The sequence below is a fragment of the Grammomys surdaster genome, unplaced genomic scaffold (genome assembly GCF_004785775.1).
Source record: "Grammomys surdaster isolate TR1022 unplaced genomic scaffold, NIH_TR_1.0 61, whole genome shotgun sequence".
Classification (NCBI taxonomy): domain Eukaryota; kingdom Metazoa; phylum Chordata; class Mammalia; order Rodentia; family Muridae; genus Grammomys; species Grammomys surdaster.
The window spans coordinates 599,606-621,204 of NW_021604563.1; the positions used below are offsets into that span (position 1 = coordinate 599,606).

The 21,599-nt window shown below is 39.2% G+C and overlaps 2 protein-coding genes across 2 annotated transcripts in view; one reads left to right on the forward strand and one right to left on the reverse strand.

Annotated features, from left to right (window-relative positions):
* The window catches only part of Taf7l (TATA-box binding protein associated factor 7 like), a 15,050-nt gene extending 947 nt beyond the window's left edge, over positions 1-14,103 (forward strand). The window contains exons 2-13 of the mRNA XM_028785816.1: positions 2,579-2,643; positions 3,428-3,506; positions 4,192-4,325; positions 5,173-5,302; positions 5,519-5,574; positions 7,803-7,844; positions 8,593-8,665; positions 9,065-9,166; positions 9,552-9,800; positions 10,000-10,112; positions 11,374-11,433; positions 13,556-14,103. Coding sequence (XP_028641649.1) covers positions 2,579-2,643; positions 3,428-3,506; positions 4,192-4,325; positions 5,173-5,302; positions 5,519-5,574; positions 7,803-7,844; positions 8,593-8,665; positions 9,065-9,166; positions 9,552-9,800; positions 10,000-10,112; positions 11,374-11,433; positions 13,556-13,600 — 1,148 coding nt within the window. The 3' untranslated portion in view covers positions 13,601-14,103. The remainder of the gene's footprint in view (positions 1-2,578; positions 2,644-3,427; positions 3,507-4,191; positions 4,326-5,172; positions 5,303-5,518; positions 5,575-7,802; positions 7,845-8,592; positions 8,666-9,064; positions 9,167-9,551; positions 9,801-9,999; positions 10,113-11,373; positions 11,434-13,555) is intronic.
* Positions 14,104-20,970: 6,867 nt separating this feature from the next.
* Positions 20,971-21,599, reverse strand: part of Drp2 (dystrophin related protein 2) — a 44,916-nt gene continuing 44,287 nt past the window's right edge. Inside the window, exons 23-24 of the mRNA XM_028779804.1 lie at positions 21,406-21,526; positions 20,971-21,121 (exon numbers count right to left, since the gene is read on the reverse strand). Of these exons, the coding sequence (XP_028635637.1) occupies positions 20,997-21,121; positions 21,406-21,526 (246 nt within the window). The 3' untranslated portion in view covers positions 20,971-20,996. The remainder of the gene's footprint in view (positions 21,122-21,405; positions 21,527-21,599) is intronic.

The following is a 21,599-nucleotide window of genomic DNA, read 5'->3' on the forward strand; positions in this document are numbered from 1 at the left end:
CCCCCCCCCCGCAGCCTCGCTGGTGGATGTTTTGGGTCTTGGCGGGGTGGCACGTTGGTTCCCCAACAGATGGAGGAACTCGTGAGCCTCGAGAGGTCAAAAGGTCGTCTGAGGCGCGGCCGCTGCAGGGAAGGTGCTGGAAAGCCTGGCCTGTTAATGGTCGCTGGGCCTTGCTGAGGAGGCTCGGCAATGGCTGGTCAGTTTGGGGCTTGGGGCGTGTAGTGTTTATCGCCTAGCGACAGGTCCTCAGACGGGAGGATTGAGCATGTGCTGTGCCATCTTTTTTTCTGCGAGTCGGCGCCCGCCCCAAGTCCCTCAGGTGGACTCAGGTCCCGCCCCGCCCCGCTCCCGGCGCCCGTGGCTGGGGTTTGAGGACGCCCCGTGGGCTGTCCAGGGGAGCTCGTGTGCTGGCTGCGCACGCACGCAGGCACGCCCGCCCGCCCGCACGCCCGCACGCCCCCAGGCTTAGGCAAGCCAGCTCCTAGCCTTGAGGCTACACACGTGGCCCGGAGGCTTCGAGGCCGGAGCCTTCTGATTGACTGGCGGCCTCGGGGGTGGGGGCGGGCCGAGGGGCGGGGCCTGGGCGTCCACTACCTGTAAAGCCGGACTCTCTGCGGGGCTCCGACCTCTCTCGGTGATTCCAGCTCCCTGAGTTAGGATCTCAGCCAGCAGAGATGTCCAAGCGAGAGTCCCGGCCAGCGGCAGCAGGTGAGTCGGAGGTCCACCAGGCTCCCGGGAATCTGGGAAGGGATCTCCGCAGCATCTTGCCTCAGCCAGGTCCACTGACCGGGAGATGTGAAGGCTCCCGTGGCTTTGCGGGGTTATATTTTCAGCGGGAGGAACAGAACTTTTCCGTTGGGTCTCCACAGAAAAAAAAAAGACGGGACCGGGCAGTCTCCAAAGGGCAGCGCATGGTTGTGCGCTTAAAAAAAAAAATGCGAGACCAAGTTTGTGTTGCCTGAGCAAGGGCTTTTGGGCTCTCTGGCTAACCATTCCAATTGTCCCGCGGAAGGGAGATAAGCCAGATGTGAGCGGTGGACAGCGGTTCTGTACATTTAATTAGGCATCCAAGAGTTCCTCATGGAATTTCAAAAACAAATTAAGAAAAATGAATATTTCTGGGGGGGGGGCACTGGATTCATTTTCTTTACCATGTAGTTCTTTCCGTTTTTTTAAAAAATATTAAAACTCTTCTCAGCGAGCTTTCCCCCCTTACCTCCCTTTAAACCTTTTTACTGGGAGATATTTTAAAATCGTTTGAGTTCCTAAAGTTTTTATTCTGTAAAAGAGGAGTTGCCAAAAAGGCATTAAGATGAGCTGAAAAGCCCTAATCTTAGTTTGGCTTCGAAGTCTAAAAGATAGGACTGATCTGATAAAATCTTGCTTAGCAGCTCTTTCTTTACATTCTGTGTTTGTATTCCCCGGCTTAAGGATTTTTCTGTTTTCTTTGGTTAAGTGGTATATCCAGCTCCAAGGGTTATTTGATTTACTTTTTACTTTTAAATTTTGCCCAAGTATGTATTAATTGTTCAAAGGTGTTTCGTTGACATTTTCATATATGTATCAGCAGGGGAGCTCTTGAGCTAGCTGTGCACACATACCTTCAGGCACAGGCCTGCACACACACGCAGCCTAGTGGCTGTGCACATGGCCTAGAGGCTTCGAGGCTGGAGTTTGTTTTTCATTGTTTATATATATGCATATATATAAACAATAAAAACAGAAATAACTATCAAAAATAATGCAGTCTCTAGCCCCTTCCTGGGTGTCTTATTTTATCCCTACAGTTTTTGTACTTTCTAATAACTTCTAAAAATATACTAAGGGATTGCTTTTTAAAATATTTTTATTAAGTATTCAGCATAAATATTTTGATCATATTCATATACCTTTCCTAACAATTCCAAGATCCTTCCTTCCTTTCCCTACAGATGTACTTTTGTGATTTTTTTTGCATAACAGTAAGTGGTAATAATGAATAAATAAAATCAGATTTTAGGTTCTACTCATACTACTCTTTCAAGGAATTTATTCCATGAAGCTAGTGTACATGGTCTGGATGTAAGGATGGGACTCCTTTCTCTCAAGGGAGTGCTGAGCCATTGCAGTTGAGCCATAAAAAAGCTTCTTGCTATCCCATGGTCTGCCTACTTACTACTGTTGGTCTATTTGGGTGACTTAAATATTGAAAATTAAATCTTTGTTCACTTCAAATCAGTGTATCTACATACAGGTTCTGGGTTAATTTCGTGCTTCAGTTTGCATTCAGCCCCACAGAGGCTATTTAGTTTGTTGAAATTTACTATTTTATTTAAAAGTCGTTTCACAATAGCTTAGTTACTTGTTAATCAAATAACATCGTGTAATTTAGATTGACTTTAGAAATGATGACTTTTAGAAGTCAAGATGCCAAGTAAAGTATTACTAAAGTATGTGCACATTTTTTTCAATGAGAATTATGGGCAAGTTCTTACATAGTATTTTCAGCACTACCAGAGATGATCAACAGAGTGAGCAAGAGTTTTTAATGACCTGTTTGTTTTCTTTGTGTTTTTTTTTTTATGAACTCAAAAACAAGCCATGAGCTTAAGGCATGATGAATCTCATGAACTTGAAGAACAGTTTATACTGCGTCTGCCTCCAGTAAGTAACTTTTATATCTTAGAATACATATCTTCAGTGAAAAGTGTAGTTCTGCATAGATAACATTTGTTTTTCAGGCTATAAAAGATCAGAACATTTGCTTCCCATAATTCATATTCTATCAAGCAGTCCTATTATAGTGCATATTCTCACAATATTTCTTTCTTCCTGTATATACCATCAATCATGTGGGTTAATTCCTTGTCAAAACAACTATGACAATTATGGATCATCCAGTCACTTACTATAAACATTAACAACCAATTTTCTGCACAGCCAAGGTAAGACTGTTCTAAAACTCTGTCATCTCAGAAGAGGTGGTTGGAGGGATTACCACTAGGTAACCTGCAAATTCATCACTAAGCAAGGTTATCAAACTCATTTCAATATTATACTTGAGTCTCTTTTCCCATTGATAGCCATGTTCCTGTATTATTTCATTTATGAGGCTATGATAGAGATGGTTAGGAAGCTATTATCCAATTACAGCTAATTAATACAGCTAGTAAACCGTAGCTAAGCCTTTCTAATGGAAGGATAGCAGTAAGAAGTAGAACTGAAAAGCTGGGAGAAAGCACCAACTGTAGTTCCTAAAAGATAATGTTAAATTTGAATTGACTGCATCTAGCTTGACTTATACAATGCATGTTCTTTCATGGTACATAGCATAATTAATATTTGGAAAACGTAAGGTTTTATTTAAGGGAAGACTTGCCTTGAAATGTCTATTCTATTAGCTATCACTTAGACAATCTTTCTGATTTTTAATTTGCCTCTCTTTTAGGAACAAGCTTATGCTGTCAGGAAAATTATACATTCTAGAAATGTTGCCTCAAAGGATAAACTAAAAATTGACTTTTCTTGTAAGTAGTTAATATTAATTCACAATATATTAAATAATAATTTGCTACAGATTGCTATATGCCAGACATTGTACTAGGTATTAGAGTTCTGAAAAAGAGTAGAGTATGCTATCTTTCCAACATTTAGACAACATACAAATCCAATGTTAAAAGTGAAAGCTTTTTAAAACATTATTTACTTTACATCCATATTACAACTTCCTTTCTCTCCTCTCCTCCCAGTCCCTTTCTCTCACCTCCCCCTCCCCCACCCCATCCTCTCCTCTTTTTCTCTTCAGAGAAGGGGAGGTCTCCTATAGATATCAGCCCACCTTGACATATCAAGTTGCAATAGGACTAGGTGCATCTTTTCCTATTGAGGCTAGACAGAGCTTTTTTTTTAAGGAATGTATTTAAATGAATGAACTTTTCTTTTGGTGATGACAAGAAAACAGTTGCTGTCTTTCTCACCTTTGCTACTATTAGAAAGGAATTTACTTTTTAACTAGTAACATACAATATGGAAAAACAAGCTACAGATACTCTCTTTTTCTAGAAGTTACTAACTGAATATTGATTTGTAGCCTTTAAAGAAATAGTAAGTTTTATGAAAGAAATTGCCTGACTCACATAAGTCTTCATTATTCAAATACTTGGAGATCAAAGAGTCCACTGAGATGTCAGCATTTTCTCTCCTTTCCTTTAGCTGATGGACACCATGCAGTTGTGCAAGTAGAAGATGTTTCTCTGCCTGCTAAGCTGGTTAATTTGCCTTGTGTTATCGGAAGCCTGAAAACTATTGATAGAAAAACATTTTATAAGATGGCGGATATTTCTCAGGTATGATTTTTTGCGATATGGTCTCATATATCCCAGGTTAGCCTTAAACTCAGTATGTAGTTTTGAGTATGACTTTAAACTTCCGATCATTTTGTCTTCAACTACCAAATGCTAGGCTTACATGGATGCCTTTCTGCATTCTTAGGTTGTACTGAGGATCAAACCTAGGGCTTTGTTCCCTGAGATCCACAGAATCTTGTTTTGCTCTGCTTTTTAGTGCTCATGCATGCTAGGCAAGAGCTCTACCTGCCATTAAGCTCTATTGCCACCACTGGGTTGATTTTCTTAATCTTCTAGTTCTTACAGCTTTTAAGGAAGTCTTGTGTCTATGTGCCACTATTACTACTACATGGTAAATGCTCTGGCTTGCTATCTGTTACTTACTTTTCATTTCTTTTACAGACTCCTGCTCCCTATTTGCCATTTATAATGATTCATTAATTTTAAAATAGGAATGGCTAAGGTCTTTTTCTGCACTTTCTACTAGAGCAGTATGTTAACTCTGAAGAAAAATCGGTTCTTATCATCTCTGCTGGTGCTTTCTAATTTTCTCTCTAAACCAAAATGCTAAAATGTATGCATTTCATACTATGCCTTCTGCAGTGGTAAACACTAGGTAAAAGTTGAATCTATATATCATGCTGAAGGGAAAGAGAGAAGGTGGAGTGGGAAGGAGGAGAGGATGGAAAGGGGATATATTAAAGAGAATCTGAATGTGTATTACATAGTACTTGGCTTTGGGAAATGCTAGGAATCTTCTGTGCTCCAGATTTATGGTGGTATGATCATGATTTATTACTAACCAACATTTGGGCAATAATCAAATCTTTATCTTTGCTCAATGTAGATGCTTGTATGCAGTCCTGAAGGTGAGCCTCCTTCTTCTCCTGAAGAGCCAGTGGTCTCTACTGGTCCTACTGTAATTGGAAATATTGATGTGAAGGCAGACAAAAAAAAGTATAATTGGAAGCACGGCAGTAAGTCACCACCAGTCCATTGCTCATTCTGGTTGACTACATTGACTTCTTGCATTGCAAGTCCCTATGAGCCAGGGACCTCTTAATTGGTTCATTAACCTCTCAGTTTTAAAGAAAGAAGTCATTCCACAAGCACGACATAGTTCTTTACTGAATTTGTGTACATATAGGACAGTCTTCAGTTATATAGTATGTTTCATCATGTTTTTATTTTAGTTACTCCACCACTTAAGAATGTCAGGAAGAAAAGATTCCGGAAAACAACAAAAAAGGTTAGTTTCATGCCATTTACGGTTCTGCGGGGTAGATTAGAGGACTGTGAGAGGGGAAAGAAAGGAAGAAAATCAGTTGGGAATTCACTAATTCAGTTATATGTTCAATAAACAATTCCTCGAAGATGTGGTGGTACCTATCTGTAATCTCAGCACTTGGGAGGCTAAAGGAGGAGGATTGTGAGTTTAAGACAATCCTTGGCTATAGAATGAGACCCTGTCTCAAAAATGTAAACAATTTAAAAATATGCAAAATCCACAGCATTATGAGCTAGCAGTTGGGACAACAGCAGGGAATAACAACAGACCCAGTTCTTTGGGGTTACAGACTCATTGTTAGGGGTTTACAAGAGTTATGAACTTGACATTTCAGCTCATGCTTTCAGTTTAAAGTCTTACAGATTTAAAGCCAGGCATGTTGGTTCCCAGCACTCTGGAGGCAGGGGCAGGCAAATTTCTGAGTTCAAGGCCAGCGTTGTCTACAAAGAGAGTTGCAGGACAGCCAGGACTGTTTCAGAGATAAACCTTGTCTGGAACATAAATCTTAATTTCTCTAAGATAAATGCCCAGGAATACTGTTAAATTATATTTTAAAATATTTTTTAGATTTTCATTCATTTTACTTAATGCATACAAATACTTTGCCTGCACCACATGCGTGACTGTTGGATGTCCTGGAACTTGAGTTAAAGGTGATTGTGAGCCACCATAAATGGTTGCTGGGTATTTAACCCAGGTCCTTTGTAAGAGCAACAAGTCCCCTTAACCGCTCTACTGACCCATCTCTATAGAGGTGTTTTTTTTTTTTTAAACAAACCTCCAAGTGGAGTGTTTGAGACAGGATCTTTCTCATGTAGTTCAGGCTGGTTTTGAACTTGCTGTGTGGTCACAGAGACTTTAGCTTCCCCTACACCTCTCAAGTGCTGGGATTACAAGCATAGACCACTCCACCTTGTTTTACTTGTTATTAAGGATTAATCCTAGAGTTGGATATTAACCAAGTCCCTTACCGGCTGATGCATGTCTCTTGCCAATCATTAGCTTTTAAACTTTACTTACATTCATTCAGAGTGTGTGTGAGAGAGATAGAGATAGAGATAGAGATAGAGATAGAGATAGAGATAGAGATAGATAGAGAGAGAGAGAGAGAGAGAGAGAGAGAGAGAGAGAGAGAGAGAGACAAATGGGGGTCACAGAACAACTTAGGAGAATTCATTCTAAGTATCAATCTCAGGTTATCATCGATAGCAAGCATCTTAATGCTGAGCCACTTGTTTCACTAGCCACACACAGTTTTAGTTTTATGGGAAACTGCCATATTGTTTTCAGAGGAAATATCGTTATATATTCCTGCCAGTAATATATGAGTGGTCCAAATTCTCCAACTTCTCTACCTGCATTAGGTCTTGTCATTATTTTATTTTATTCTAGTTGTTCTGATAACTGTGTGGTAATTTTATTGTGGTATTTTCATTATGTATGCATAGTTTATTAATACCCTCAGTTGACAGTTTGAGATTTTAATTCTCTTCACAAGATCTTTTATACAGCAAGATTTTTAGTTTAGAGGAGACTTAGTTTATTGATGTTTTTATTTTAGGTATCCTGCCTTTTTTTTTTGTTGTTAAATCTAAGGAGTCTTTGTTTATCCTAGATACTGAAGATTTTCTCATTCATTTTTCAAAAGTTTTACATTTTATATTTATGCCTACAATCCATATTTCAGTTTTAGAAAAGCATGAGTTTTAATTCAAGATTCTCCTTCTCCTGTTCTTCTTCCTCTATCCTATCCCTCTCCTCTTCCACTCCTCCTTGGGAATATATGTATGATATTGCTTATGGGTTCCTTATTCTTTTCCACTGATCCATGCATCAGATCTCTCCACGGATACTGTAATGTGTTAAGTCTTGAAATTGGAAGGTTGATTACTATCACTTCATTTTGCTTCAATATTGTTTTAAACACTTTAGAATCTGTATCCTTCCATACGAATTTTAGAATAAACTTGTAGATAGAAAACCTTGCTAGAATTCTGAAAGAAAGTGTGTTAAATTTATAGATCAACTTTTCTAATTTATGTGTTAACTTTGGCTTAATAACCTGTCAGTGAATGAAATTTATTGTCTACTAAATAAAGTAGTTAAATATACTTGTACAGTGTTTTAAGCTTGACTTAAACAGAACAATCAGAATATAACATTGTTCCTTGTTTTGCTTTACTACATAGATCCCAGATGTCAAACAAATGGAGGAAATCAACTTTAGCGAGGTACAGCATTGGTCATAATCTTCGTTGTTTACTTGAATATGATAAACATACATGTATATTTGCTAGATTTTATTCATTGAGTAATAATTTAATGTTCAATAGTAACTTTTAGGTGAAAAGAGAAACAATTTTGCTAGTGATACCATGAATCCAGACTGCTTTTTCAGCTGTATTTTTATTTCAAAAGCTATTCCTTGGAGTTCAGGATTCAACTGACCAAGAATTGGTTGAACTAATGGGATATGTCATCAAAAGTCTTGTTTTATATTTGTGTCATGCTGAATTAATTGCTATAGAGTAATCGCTTAAAATTGTATTCAAGGGAGAACATTTAGATAGGATCTAGTTTTTGTAGGAACATTTTAATAATAAAGATGGGACAAAGAAGTCTGGGAGTTTGGATTTTAAATCACATCATTTATCAGTAACTAAAATTGAATTATTGCTCTTTTGTATTAGTCAAGGTAAATAATAAAACATAAGTGGTAGAAATCTTTCCCACAGAGTTGTAAAAAGAGAAGATTAAACATCTCAAGTGATTTAATTGTGAAAAATGAACTTACTCTACAAAAACCAGATTTTTAAAAGTAGAGTCCTTGTTAACTAGCACTATTTAAGTAGGATTTGAATTGGATAAGCATCTCCCAAGGCCCAATCATTTTAATTCATTAATGTATAGGAAAAGGGTATTTACATAACACAGTGTGCTAATGACGTTGCTGGTATTTTCTCCTTCACTCTGCTTCAGTACACTCAATCTCCAAGTGTGGAAAAAGAAGTGAAGAGACTGCTCTTCTCAGATGCTGAAGCCATCAGTGTCCGTATCCTTTACAGCAGTGACTAATCACACCTCTGGTTGGTGTTTTTGCTTTTGTTTGTGATCCTGGGGATCAAATTTAGAGCCTTATTATGCATGCCAGGTAAGCCCTGTTCCACTAAGCAGCACGAGTAGTCCTCACTTCATGAGTTTGAGCACCAGTTTTGATGTGCATAACTTAAGATTTTTGAAATGTGATTTTAAATGGTAAATGCAGACCACCGAAGTTTGTTTATGTGTGTAATTTAATATGAGGCAGCTCTCCACATTAGGAATGCAGCTAAAGTGATCCAAATTTGGCCTAAAGTAAATATTAAGAGCACTTTTAGTTGAAGAGCATTTCCCTTTCTACTGTGTGTTCTCTCTCTCCCCTCTGCTTTTTCCTTCACTGCTATCCTCGCAGGCTGGGAAGTTGTTGCTGATGATGATACTCTGGAAATAGAAAGTCAAGGGTGCATCCCAACCATTTCAGGAATCCCACAGATGGGTGGTGCTAGTTTATCAGGTAAATTGTTGAAAACATAGGAGGTGCTTCATATGGGGCAAGTGTTAACTGTGTAAAAAGATCCAATCACAAAAGATGCCTTTGTTCTTCATCCTTATTGGTCCTCCTGGGCTTTTAGGGTTTTAGGTTGGAATTCTAACCTTCTGTATGCCCTGGTATTCAATTTCCTATGAGCCCTTAGGTCTCTAGTCTCAGATCCCTTGTCCTTATTTCACAAAGGGAATGATCTTTCCATAGGAACACAATTTATTTCACAAAGGGAATGATCTTTCCATAGGAACACAATTTATAAAATTCACTGGTTGCCCAGTGAATTTGATGATAATGTTATGGTCATTTGCAAAGTGTCAGGTCAGTTCAATTTTCCCTTGCTTAAAATCAATAGAATATGATGTGCTTCGGGAGATGATGGGTGATTCTGGCAGCAACAGTAATGATGTGGAAGATAAGAGTACTAAAGTTGAGGATGATGATGATGATCAAGATGACGATGATGATGAAGATGATGATGACGATGGAAATGAAGAAGAGGAGGAGGAAACAGACAATTCTGAAGAGGAGTTAGAGAAGGAGCTGCAAGCCAAATTTATTCAGTCTAGCCTCCATGAAAAGGACCAAGATTACAGTTCAATAAGTAAGTCAGAGGAAAAGACAAAGGAACTGGATAGGGTGGGTGCACAATTATAATATGCTAAGTGGGTGGCACAATTATAATATGCTAACTTGGGACATGCATTATGTGCAATGTTTAGTTTTAAGGTCCTTGGACTTGGACTTGATGCATTATTTAAAGTTATATTTATATATAAAACTACTCTCTCTACTTCTTTCAGTCATGGCAATTCAAAAACTGATTCTTATCAAAGAAAAAAAGCTCCAGCAGATTTATAAAAAAGCCCAGCGACAGAAGGAGCTCCTTAGGAATGTGGAAAACATGACCCTCAAGGTAAGATCTTTTCTGCTGTCAGACTCCCTAATGTCCTCTTTTCACAGGTCCATCTCAGTTTTTACTCAAGCCGTTGCTATGTAGTTTATTCAGGAACCTAAACAACTTCTAAGAAATGTCTATTAAAACATTACTGTTTTATTTTATCTGAGTAATTTTTAAAATTGAAGCAATTTTAGGGAGAAGTGGGACCAGGTGACCTGGGATGATGGCCAATATTGAACAGTTACTGTAAAAACAGTGCATATAACAGTTATGTATTATGGTTTCTGAAACATAGATACTGACATCATTCACACTTTAAAACAAATTCAAACTAGCTGGGTGTTGTGGTGCATGTCTTTTATCCCCAGTATTTGGGATACAGAGGCAGGTGGATCTCTGAATTTGAGACCAACCTGGTCTATATAACTCATTTTAGATTAGCCAGGGCTACACAGTAAGACCTTGTATCCACCACCTCCAAAAGTAAGGTAAAATAGAATTAAATTTTAAGAAGAATCACAGTAATTGTTAATATATAGACTAAAACTATTGTTTATACCAAAATATGTTTGTTTCAGCAAAAAGAACCAAATTAATTAAAATTTTTATCATGTGGGCTAAAACAGGAACAATTTTTTTTGATACATTTTTCAAGGTTTCACAGAAAAGAAAATATATTGGTATGTTACATTTGATCCCATCTTGGTAGTAAGGTGATTCTAAAGCAGTAAGAGAATCTTTTGTTAGATTTCATTTTGGTGCAGAGCAGTAGTTGTCAAAGGAAAGCAGCTTGATATACAGCTAACCCCATCTTGGCTGTAGTTCTTTAGAATGGCCAAAGATAATACCTATGGATACATGTTGAAGGAGTCAGGTATTTGGTACTATTGTAGTGTATGTGTGGTTTACAGATATGTGATATTGTGTTAGGACTAGTAATGTTCTGTTCTAGTGAGGAGAAATTGGAGAGGAATCTATACTAGATTCCAAGTTTGCTTCTTTAGTAAGTCATAGCCAAAAGATGTATACAACACTAGGAAAAGATGTAGCCTGTAGACATTTCACCCATTTATTATAGGACAAGAAAACATGCTTTAGAGAGTACATAAAATAATTTAGGATTGCATGGTATTTGGGAGGTAGTTTTATGCTCCAATTTTTCTAAAAAGAATGTGCTTCCTATAATAGCTTTCTTATTAAATATATGACAAACTGTGTTTTGTGGTTCTCTCTTACCTTGACATACATCTTTGATCACTGATATACTTTTTTTCAGAGACATTTCCAGAATGTTTTGGGGAAGCTTACTGTAATGGAAAAAGAGAAGTGTGAGCAGGTAAGAAGGATATTTTTAAATAAATATTTTGCTATGAAGAACTCACCTACCTCTAATCAAATTTCAGGCTGTGTGTCTCACAAGAACAGTATATCCTGAGTGAGAAAGCAGGGTAGATGAAGAGCTTTTTGAAAGTCTGAGTATGAAGGAAGAGAATCATATCTAGCTTAAGATTTTATTTTAAAAATTTATTAATACGTGTGTGTGTGTATGTGTGTGCACGTGCGTGTGTGCATGCACATGCATATGTATTTGGAGGTCATAGGACAACTGGTGGGAATGAGCCGTCTACATCATATGGGTCCTAAACTCAAACTCAAGTTTTCAGGCTTGTGTAACAAACACTTTTAACTTCTGAGTCATATAGCTGGGCTAAGCCCTAGACATTGCTAGTGAATTTTTGAAATAGCTCACAGATACATCATGTATATTATGAAAACACTGTAGGGAAACCCATTCACATGTAAAATTAATGTATTCTAAGAAAAAGTTTTGAAGCAAGATGGCTCAACTTTTAAAGGCACTTCTTACTGAGCCTGACAGCCTGCGTTTGACTCCTGTAGGGACTACATGGTAGAAGGAGAGACCTGACTCCAGCACGTTGTCCTCTCTTCCACGTTTGCCATGGCTTGTGTGCATCCCCTACCCACACATAAAAAAAAAAAAAAAACCAACCTCCCCCCAAAAACATTTAGCAAAGTTTCGAGGGTCTCAACCCTAGAAAATAGAATTACAAACAACTAATTTGATTATCTTTGTGCCATTGTACTAAATGGTCAGCCCTGAAAGCATATATATACAAATATATATATGAACAGTTTGCACTTATATATTTAGGTGTGTGTGTTTGTGTGTGTATGTGTTACATGATATACATGGGAGGGGTCTGGAAGGAGGAAAGGGAAGGGGTAAATGATGTAATTATAATCACAAAAATTTTATTAAAAAAACTTAGCGTGAGTTCATTTTGAGAAAAGACTATTCCAGTTTTATCATCTGACTCTTACAAACTGACTACAGTGATATTGTCTGGTGTCTTTTTACTGTGAGCCTATGACCTCTGTATATTTTTCATAGAAGCCCAGATTCTTAACAACAAACGTATTCAGTTTTTGAGCATATTCAATTTTAAGCTTTCCTTTATAAGTCTGGCACAGTAAAAGAGATTATGGTCACAGCATTGTGCTTGAGTTCTCCATGATGTGTCTATTTTTGGAACATTGTGACACTAAAATGCCAAGAAACAGTTGCTTTTTGGTCTATATAAATAAATACTAGATGAAGTGATACATTTTAAGATTGTAGATACCCTGTTTCTTGTTCTCTTCTGGTTTGTGATCTGAAATAGTGAGCAATTCTGTCATGCTGAGAGGTTGTTTTTTTCTTTTTTTTGTATGTCAGTTTATGGTTGACTTTTTTTTTTGAGAGTTTTCTGAATTCTAGCTACATGCCAAAACTATAACACCTTTTGTGGATGAGCTGCAATCCTATGCTTATGAGTTGTATCTAGGGACTGGTCACTCTAACCAGAATCCTTTACTTTCTTAATCTATTTTCAGATTTGGGACATTGTTATTGAAAGTTTAACTTGTATGAACCAGAGATTTTTAATATCAGAACCACGTATAAATAATATGTTCTATTCAAAGAACATTTAGATTTATGTTTACAAAAAAGAGTTAAACCATAATAGTAGACCATGTGGGGACCCAACTCAAGGACCACTGGGATTCAGCACCATTGCAAGTTGAATATTTGGGAGTCCAGGCAAGAATACTAGTCAGTAACAGTTTTTAAATGTTTAGTTTGGTTTGAAGTGGAGGAATTAAGCTATAAATGTGGATGACTTAGGCAGTCTTAATAATCTTGAAACAAACTACCTGAGTATTGCATTACATCTCAAAAGTCAGATAAATGTCTATGGACATTATTTTTTAACCTTTTAAATATTCTTCAAGTGGGTTTGTACTTGCTTTGAAGTGGTAAAGAAGGAGCTTTGCCATACTTTTGAAACTGTAATGAAGGATATTTTTTTTTTAAAAAAAAATAGTTTGGAATACCAGAAAAAAAAAAAACCCTCATACAGCTTTTATAATGTTTCTCTGCCTCTCTCTCCTTACAGATTTATCACCTTCAGGAACAACTGAAATGTTTCCTGAAGGAGTAAGGGAAGTCTCAGCCTGGCACACAAAGTGGATTCACCTTCCAGATGAAGACTGGGTGGAACCACATACTTCTGTCCCTCTAGTTACTTTATCTTAACCAACTGTTATTTGTTGAGCATTTTTCACTAGTTAGAGTAAACTTAAGGATCATAGATAACAGAAGGAGACATAGATAGAAGGAGTTATATAAATGCATAGTAGGTTTAGAGATCCCACTAAACATGGGATGTTGTTTCTCTTTGTCAATTTGAGATTAGATGTATGTATTTCTTTATCTTTTACTCTGGTACCATGAGATCATTCAGCCATCTTTGTCAAAGGTAGATGGTTTAGCCTAGAAATATGCGCGGCTGTGCTATTTCTTACAATATTGAAAATAATCAATTTGTCAGCTGGTAATTCCAGCAATTTAAAAGGCAGAAGCAGAAGGTCAAGTTGAAGGCCAGCTTGGACTATATATAAGATCCTGTCTCAAAATAAAATAAAATCAAAGCATGAAAATTTAGGGTCTTGTCACAATTATTCAAATGCATATCTCTCAGCAATAAGTTAGATTGTGCCTTGCCTTTCTCAGGTTAAAGGCTGCTTTCAGGCTCACTGATAATTTCTTGCTACTTATCTTTGCTCTATGAGTAGGTATTGAGGGCTGTAGCTGGTTGTTATTCTTTAGTTAAGAGAAGAGTTTAGAGCAAAGATATTACCCTTATTCTAAGTCTTCCCATTGTAACTCCCATAAGAAAAGATTAGTAAATCTAGATTCCTGTAATGCCTATGAAGACTTCCTTAACAACTCTGGATTTCATAAGGGGTTTTAAAAGCTATGTGATTATGGCGTTCTCATGTGTGTACTTTAAGGAAAAAAACTGTTTATTTTAGATAAATGGCTGTGTTTGTAATCAAACTCAATGCCCACATAAGCTAGGGAAGTACTCTGCCACTAAGCTAAACCTCTTACCCCCATTGCTCTAAAAGAATCAGGCTCATATTAAAACACAACAATAAACTCTGCCTTGGTCCATTTAGGCCACCAAAACAAAAATATCATAGTTTTCTTAATTTATTGCCCTAACTCCTGGAGGATGAGAAATGTAATATTAAGGCATCAACAGATGTGGTCCCACCTCAGATGGTAAAAAACCTGACTTACAGATCATGACTTCTAAGCATCTTTACATGGAAGAAGGAGCAAAAAAAAAATCCTCCAGGTCTCTGTTATAAAGGGTAACCACCACGCAAAAGCTCCACATGTTATTGTAGGTAGATTGTAGGTAGGTAATGTTTTAAATATAAAAATGTTGGGTAGACACATTCACAGTGTAACACTTTCTAATAGGAAATGACACAAGATGCCATCAATAGTAGAGAGTCTATTAAAAGAGTCTTTGGGTTACAAAACAGCCTATGTCCTTTTGAAGGAAGCAAACCATCACATCATAACTCTGTAATATTGGGAGAGCAAAAGGATAAAGAGGAATACAAACTAGCAGTTCCAGTGTTTGAATTCAATATTTATGTAGTAGAAATGAATACATGGTTGCAGTTGCAGCACTACCATTTGTCTTGTAGGTAGGTCACCTCTTTGAGCATCCATCTAGTTACCAGCTAGAGCCCAGTCTGGTTCCAATTGAAAAAGTGATTATTGCTCTAAGAAAGGTTAGTGCTATATCCCAAATAAAAACAAGCAATGAGGAGAGAAGAGTAAATCAGTGTATATAGGTGGAGCCTGGGAAAGTGGGTCAAAGATGGCCAGAATGCTAACAGCAATTCATGGAAAGTAGAACCAAAGGACATAAGCATGTCCAAAAAAAAGTTATGCTAATATTAGGACAGAAGTGTAAGAAAATCTTAAATGGAAAAATGATACAAAACTGTTTTCTAGAAACCTAGAACTGAAAAACATGAAGGAGAAGGATAATGGGGAAAAGAAATTCTGTGTGGGAATAGGCCAAGAGGCTGAGTTTGAAATGGAGATGAACCTTCCAGGTCAGCCAAAGTGGAGGACTGGGACAGAAACATCTAAATCACACTGCTAGACCGCTGAGGCAGTAAGGATGGCACATGTGCCACAGGTGGCATTCTGGAGTGACACATAAGAGTCTCTGTCCAATATTGTAGCTTGAGAGCAGCCAGAACTCTGCTGAGAAGCAGGGAAAGAGGTCGGACAACACAAACGGATAAAGATAAGCTTGTATATCTTGAGTGCCCTTCTGTTCTCTCTAGTGACACTTCTCAGTGTCACCCATGGAGACTGCTTTACCACTTTTTTCATCACAAAGTGTTTGCTGCCATGACTCTCCAAGCCTTAACATGAGTATACATATATTTTTTTATTTTTTTGTTTTTTGAGACAGGGTTTCTCTGTGTAGCCCTGGCTGTCCTGGAACTCACTCTGTAGACCAGGCTGGCCTCAAACTCAGAAATCTGCCTGCCTCTGCCTCCCAAGTGCTGGGATTAAAGGCATGCGCTGCTGCCACCACCACCTGGCTGAGCATACATATATTAAGATGTGTATACACACTGACACCTTATGAAGTTTTTCTTTGCCACAACTTGCTAATTATTTGACATTATAGTATTGTGGTCTCTAATAGGGTTATCTGCTATCTATTCTAATATATAGCTATCCATGACGTGTCTGTAAATAAACATTATATACTCGATTTCTATAGAAGTGCTTGGTGTTTGGTACCCTGAAATCGTATACTGTCAGCATAGGCCATGAAGGTAAAGCTCAGTGGCAGCTGACTCAGATCTTGGTGGAGACTACAAGACTATTTACTCACCTTCCTATCTATGGAGGCTATCGTGATGCAGTGTCTCATTTGCCTTCCTCATTCTTACAGGGTGGAGGGCTTTCTGCTTCTGAGGTCCAGCTATAGGCCACAGGCCTGCTCAGCTACAATATAGCATTGGCAACTTAGCAACAGGGGGTCCACCACCTTACATGTGTCATCTGATCCCTTTAATTTCAGCATCATCCTTTTGAGACAAAAGGACCCAGGGAGCTTATAGCACTATTCCATTATTGTTGTGTTTCTGTAAGTAACTGTATTAGATCTGGGTATCTTGTCTTATCACGAGCTGACATTTTTGACAATTCCAAAGACTTAGGAAAAACATGTAAAAATATTCCCAATAAGTGTTTAAATTAATAATAATATTAATCAAAATGAATAGCTCGAAGGATAGTATTTGTTGGGTGGGCTAAAATATTAAATGTAATTTCCCCAATTTACTTTAACTTCTTTGACATGCTTTAAAGTTTTTAACTATTGGATACATTTTACTGGACAGTATTGTTATAGACTGGCAAGGAAGAAAAATTGGTGCAGATGAAGGACTAACAGAGCTTTACTTTAGCAAGAAATCATACACACACACACACACACACACACACACACACACATCTCCACAATCTCAGAGTAAAGGACAGAGCTTAACTGTTTGGCAGTATTCCTGTGGCTTCTTGATCGTTGCTTTTTTCTGTCCACCCCAAAATATTGAAAGAGGGCCCAATGTCATGATCAGAGAAAATAACCAGAGGAACCAAAGTAAACAAATACAAATTTATTCTTCAAAGCAGAATTCAAGGATAAAATGGGAAAAGCACCACAGTGAGTGGCAATTGAAGTTAACCCACTTGCTCCTAGCTAACTTCATCCCAAACTTTTATACATTTGCATGCCACCCTTGACACTTCCCCGATCCCCTAATTTTTATCCTTGTGATCCGTTCTTGCAGCCAGCAAGCAGCATAGCAGACTTCAGTCTGCCTTTAATACTGCCTTGGGAACAGCAAGGGCATTCACCAGGTCTCCTTCCAAAAATGGCAGCTAAAGGAGAAGGATGCTGGGAGAGGAGCCCTGGCCTTGAGCTTTCCCCTCTCCCACAGTCACAAGTGTTAAAACAGTGAGGAATTGCTCAAGTTTTTCTTTGTTCCAAGTCCCAGGTCTTTGCAGGGAGGCCTACAGGTTGGGCTACCCAGCTGAGGAACTAAACTTCCACAGCCTTTAGGGCAATGCCTCTAGGTTCTCTCCCAGGACTTTCCTAACTTTGTTGGTTATTTGTCAGAGTACCAAGGGAAATTGGATGGAACTAATAACAGATAATAGTCCCAGAGGCCACAACTCTGCCACTGAAAATGTCAATTCAAATGAATGCTCTAGCCTGAAGCTGGGGACTGAACCCCCAAACCCTTTAATAACACAAACCCCAGAAAGGAATGGTAGTCCTTAAAATTAATCTGGTGGTAAAAGATCTCCCAGGCTTTGCCTCTGCCTTGCCCCTTAGTTTGTTTTTCACTACTGTGGCCTGCCAGACCAGTTCCTAAAACACCTGAAATCTCAATCAAGTTTCTTCATAGTGAAGTGCTGCCTGAGTCTGGGCCTTGTGAGAAACATTGAGAACCTTGATTCTCACCCTTGCATTCTGAAGAGAAGAGCACATGTCCTCCTGGGTGGAAAACTCTCTGTGGAACTACATACCACAGCCTTATGTCTTCTAGGCAGTCAGTTCTCTAAAAATTGCCAATCAATGAGAAGCCACTCTGCTTGAGCCGAAAGCACAGCTACCCTCTATCAAATTCTGTCCAGAATAAATTGCCTACACTATTTGATAACAAATCCAGTAAACACATTCTACCTCACTGATGCTATCTCATAAGTCAGAAGGGTTTCCTTAGACTACTAATCCAGCAACTCCTTCATTGCCTTCAACTCTAGGGTTATATATCACACACAACTCCTTTAGGAGCTTCAACACACAACGTACCCAATAACAAAGAACACACTTTGCTAAATTCAACCCAGTGTGAATTCACATTGTCCAAGGAGCCATTTTCGTCACTGCAGGCAACTTGCCTACATATGGAGCAGTGACTACTACTGGGTCCCCGAGTAATATACTCGCCTGGGGCATTGCAGGTAAACACAAGATGGTAAAGTGCCAGTGACTCCTTTAGTGAGACTTCAACCTTGATCTGCTGCTTCGGTCTACATCCAGCACAAATCCTACATAACAAGATCAACATCTTTTCTACCAAGTCCAGTCCAATAATATTGTCACAGACCCTAGGTGGCCTAAGAGCTCCAGTAGTGGCTTTACCAAAGTCTCTTAGATTGTTTCATAATATCTGTGCTCCTAAGGCATAGGGAGGCACATACTTTATCGTTTCTGAGTCCCCTGTTCCACAACAAATTGATCTGAATTCTGTCCACAACCTAGGCTCCTACAAAGATTCCTCATTCTGATGTATGAGCTGGTTCTGTGTTTGATGCTTGCCTACCCAGTGCTCACAATATAAGCAGATACCCAGTTCTTCCAAGAGACCTCCAGGCATGACATTTGACCCTTGAATCAATCTGTGGCAAGGTTGGGGAGAATGCAATCTAGGCTTCTGGAGCCAAGCTACTGCTCCACCTCCCTAGAACAGATCCATCTAGGTTCCTAGCAGTTGCATGTGTTTGCTGTGGCTTGCTTTGTAATACAGAACTCTAAACATCTCACACTTTCCTGACTGTGGTGACAACCACTGCATTCTGCACGACCATGATTCAGACCTTAGGACCTAACAGGGACCATAGGATGAATTCTGTGTCTTAGTCTGGCAAAAACTAACATATGCCTTTTGTCCTTCCTTTCTGTAGAGTGGGTAGAGTTTGGATGTGCTCTACTTTTGTTCCTGAGTCATTGTTTAAAGGTGGTAAGAAAATTTTACCCAAGGTCCAAGTCTCAGTGGAACAAAGTTTGAAATTAAGGAAGAGAACAGAATTCCTCTTCCCGTTAAGATTACTCTGTGGCCACTGACTTTCCTTGGATTAGTCTAAAGGTCAATTTACCTCAAATATCAGTGTAGAGAAAAACATCCTAAGGGCACAGCCAGGATGCCTTCCTTTATCTTCCCGCTAGAGACTGAGGCTAACAAAGAGCAAGGCAGGACATTAATTCTTTAAGAACTATTAGAATTTAATATGTGAGTAAGGCTGGGAGAGCACTGATGTACAGTAGATATGTAGAATAGATGTGTATATATAAACTCAAAACTTAGTCCATTGCAAGGCTCTGGGGTGAAGGCTTTCCTTGGTAGAAAGTAGTCTAAATGGGCTCTGCCTCTGCTCCAAGTTCCCCAACCCACTCTTCCCACACCCACACTCTATTTTCAACAGTTGCTGGACAGAGGAGTCAGAGTATATTCAGCCTAGGAAAAGTTAGTTCATTCTGAGGACTGGGTTCACCTTTCAGTGTTAGCAACAGTTTTATGCACAGGAAGACCTTACTGCTATTCCACCTTGGGTGGAATGTGGCCAGTTTTCTGATTCAAGTCTAGTAGGTTTTAAGCAGAGACCACTATTCAGGCTGGTCATCTGGAACTTTCCAGTGAATATCTGGGGGCAATCAGCCATCTCACCCAGTCTAACCTATGGTATCAAATGGTTATGTCATGGAGAGTGTCAGGCCCATACTCCTCTAGGATAGAGGGTTTCTTTTCCTTTCCCACACAGAACAAAAAGAGGGAGGGAGGGAGAGAGAGAGAGAGAGAGAGAGAGAGAGAGAGAGAGAGAGAGGTCTTTGATGGAGAAGCTGCCACTCCTGCCAGTGGATCAGTGAGGACAGACTCAGAAAACCAGTGTCTTCAGATGGGTTTCCAGAGCATCTCAATGAGTCTCGGGATGCCAAGGCCATTGGGAAACAGGAGCATGAGGGGATTTAAAGAAACAGGTATTTCTTTAATGTTTCCAAACATAGGGTAGAAACACGTCTACAGTGAATGGTTCCTTCATCAGAGAAGCTCTGGTAGGTACTGAGTCAAGATGAATTAAAGGTATTTGAGGGGAAAAAAAACCATGTAGCTAGACCCTCAAGGTGAGAACTATGCTCTGGAGCTGAAGTAACAGGACATAATCTGCCCAGATTTCCCAAGGGGGCACTTCAGAGGAGTGTCTCAGGAATACCCATTTGTCAGAGCACTAATCACCCTTTGGGGATCAACAATGCAGATGAATAATGCCTTGGGGCCAGTAGGCTTCCCCTTCTATGATTCCATGAAGAAGCAAAGGACCAGTGGACACTGTTTAACTCTGTAAGGTAACTTTCTGCTCCTTATCTGGGTGATAAGTGCCTTTGTCAGGGCTGCAACAGCAGAATAACACAAGGGACAGGCTCAATCTTAAGGATTAATGGGTACATTTCTAAAGTCAGAGGAAACACACACCTCTCCTTCTCTCTTTCCCCACTACATCTCACATACCATTAGATCTCTGCTGCTGCCCCAGGCCCAAATAGCTCTCCGGCTGAGGAACGTGGGGCCAGTGGGTACTGGAAAGGTTGGGCAAAGGTTAAAGGAAAGCATTGACAAGAATCAGGAAAGGGCTATGAACTACAGGATGGGGATCTGACTCCATCAAGAGGCCAGCAGAGTGTTTGCAGTCACATCAGAGCTTCGCACACTGGGAAAGGCATGGCGGAGCTTCTCCATGATGTCTTCTAAGCATAGGCTGACATCCTGACTCTTTGACCCAACATCATCTAAGTTAGAAAAGAGAGATTTGGAAAGATATTTTGAGATTTCCTTTATAAGAAGGAAGGCAAGAGGCTGAGGTAGGCTGCTATTAGTTGAATAGTGGGTTCAGAGTGCTCGCACCCTCCCGTTCAAATGACTAGTATGGAAGAGGCACTCACTAGGCATGTTTAGAAGAAGCATATGAGAGAAACAGTCAACAAATCAACTATACACAACCCTTGTCCAAACTCTAGTAAAACTTTGGGAAGGACAAATTGCTGGAGGAAGCAGGTTACATGGGGGAACTTACCTGCAACCTCAGTGTCTGGAGTCGTCTGTCCCTTCTCCCGGGGATGACTGCTTTCTGACTGGCGTGGAGAGGAAGCTAGGGATGAGCCAGCAGAGCCATTGCCATCTGATTCTGTGGGTGGCTAGCAAGAAGTAAGATGTGATTTAAGTGGATTTGCCTTCATGATCCCATTCTTAGACCCGTGAGCTTAAAAA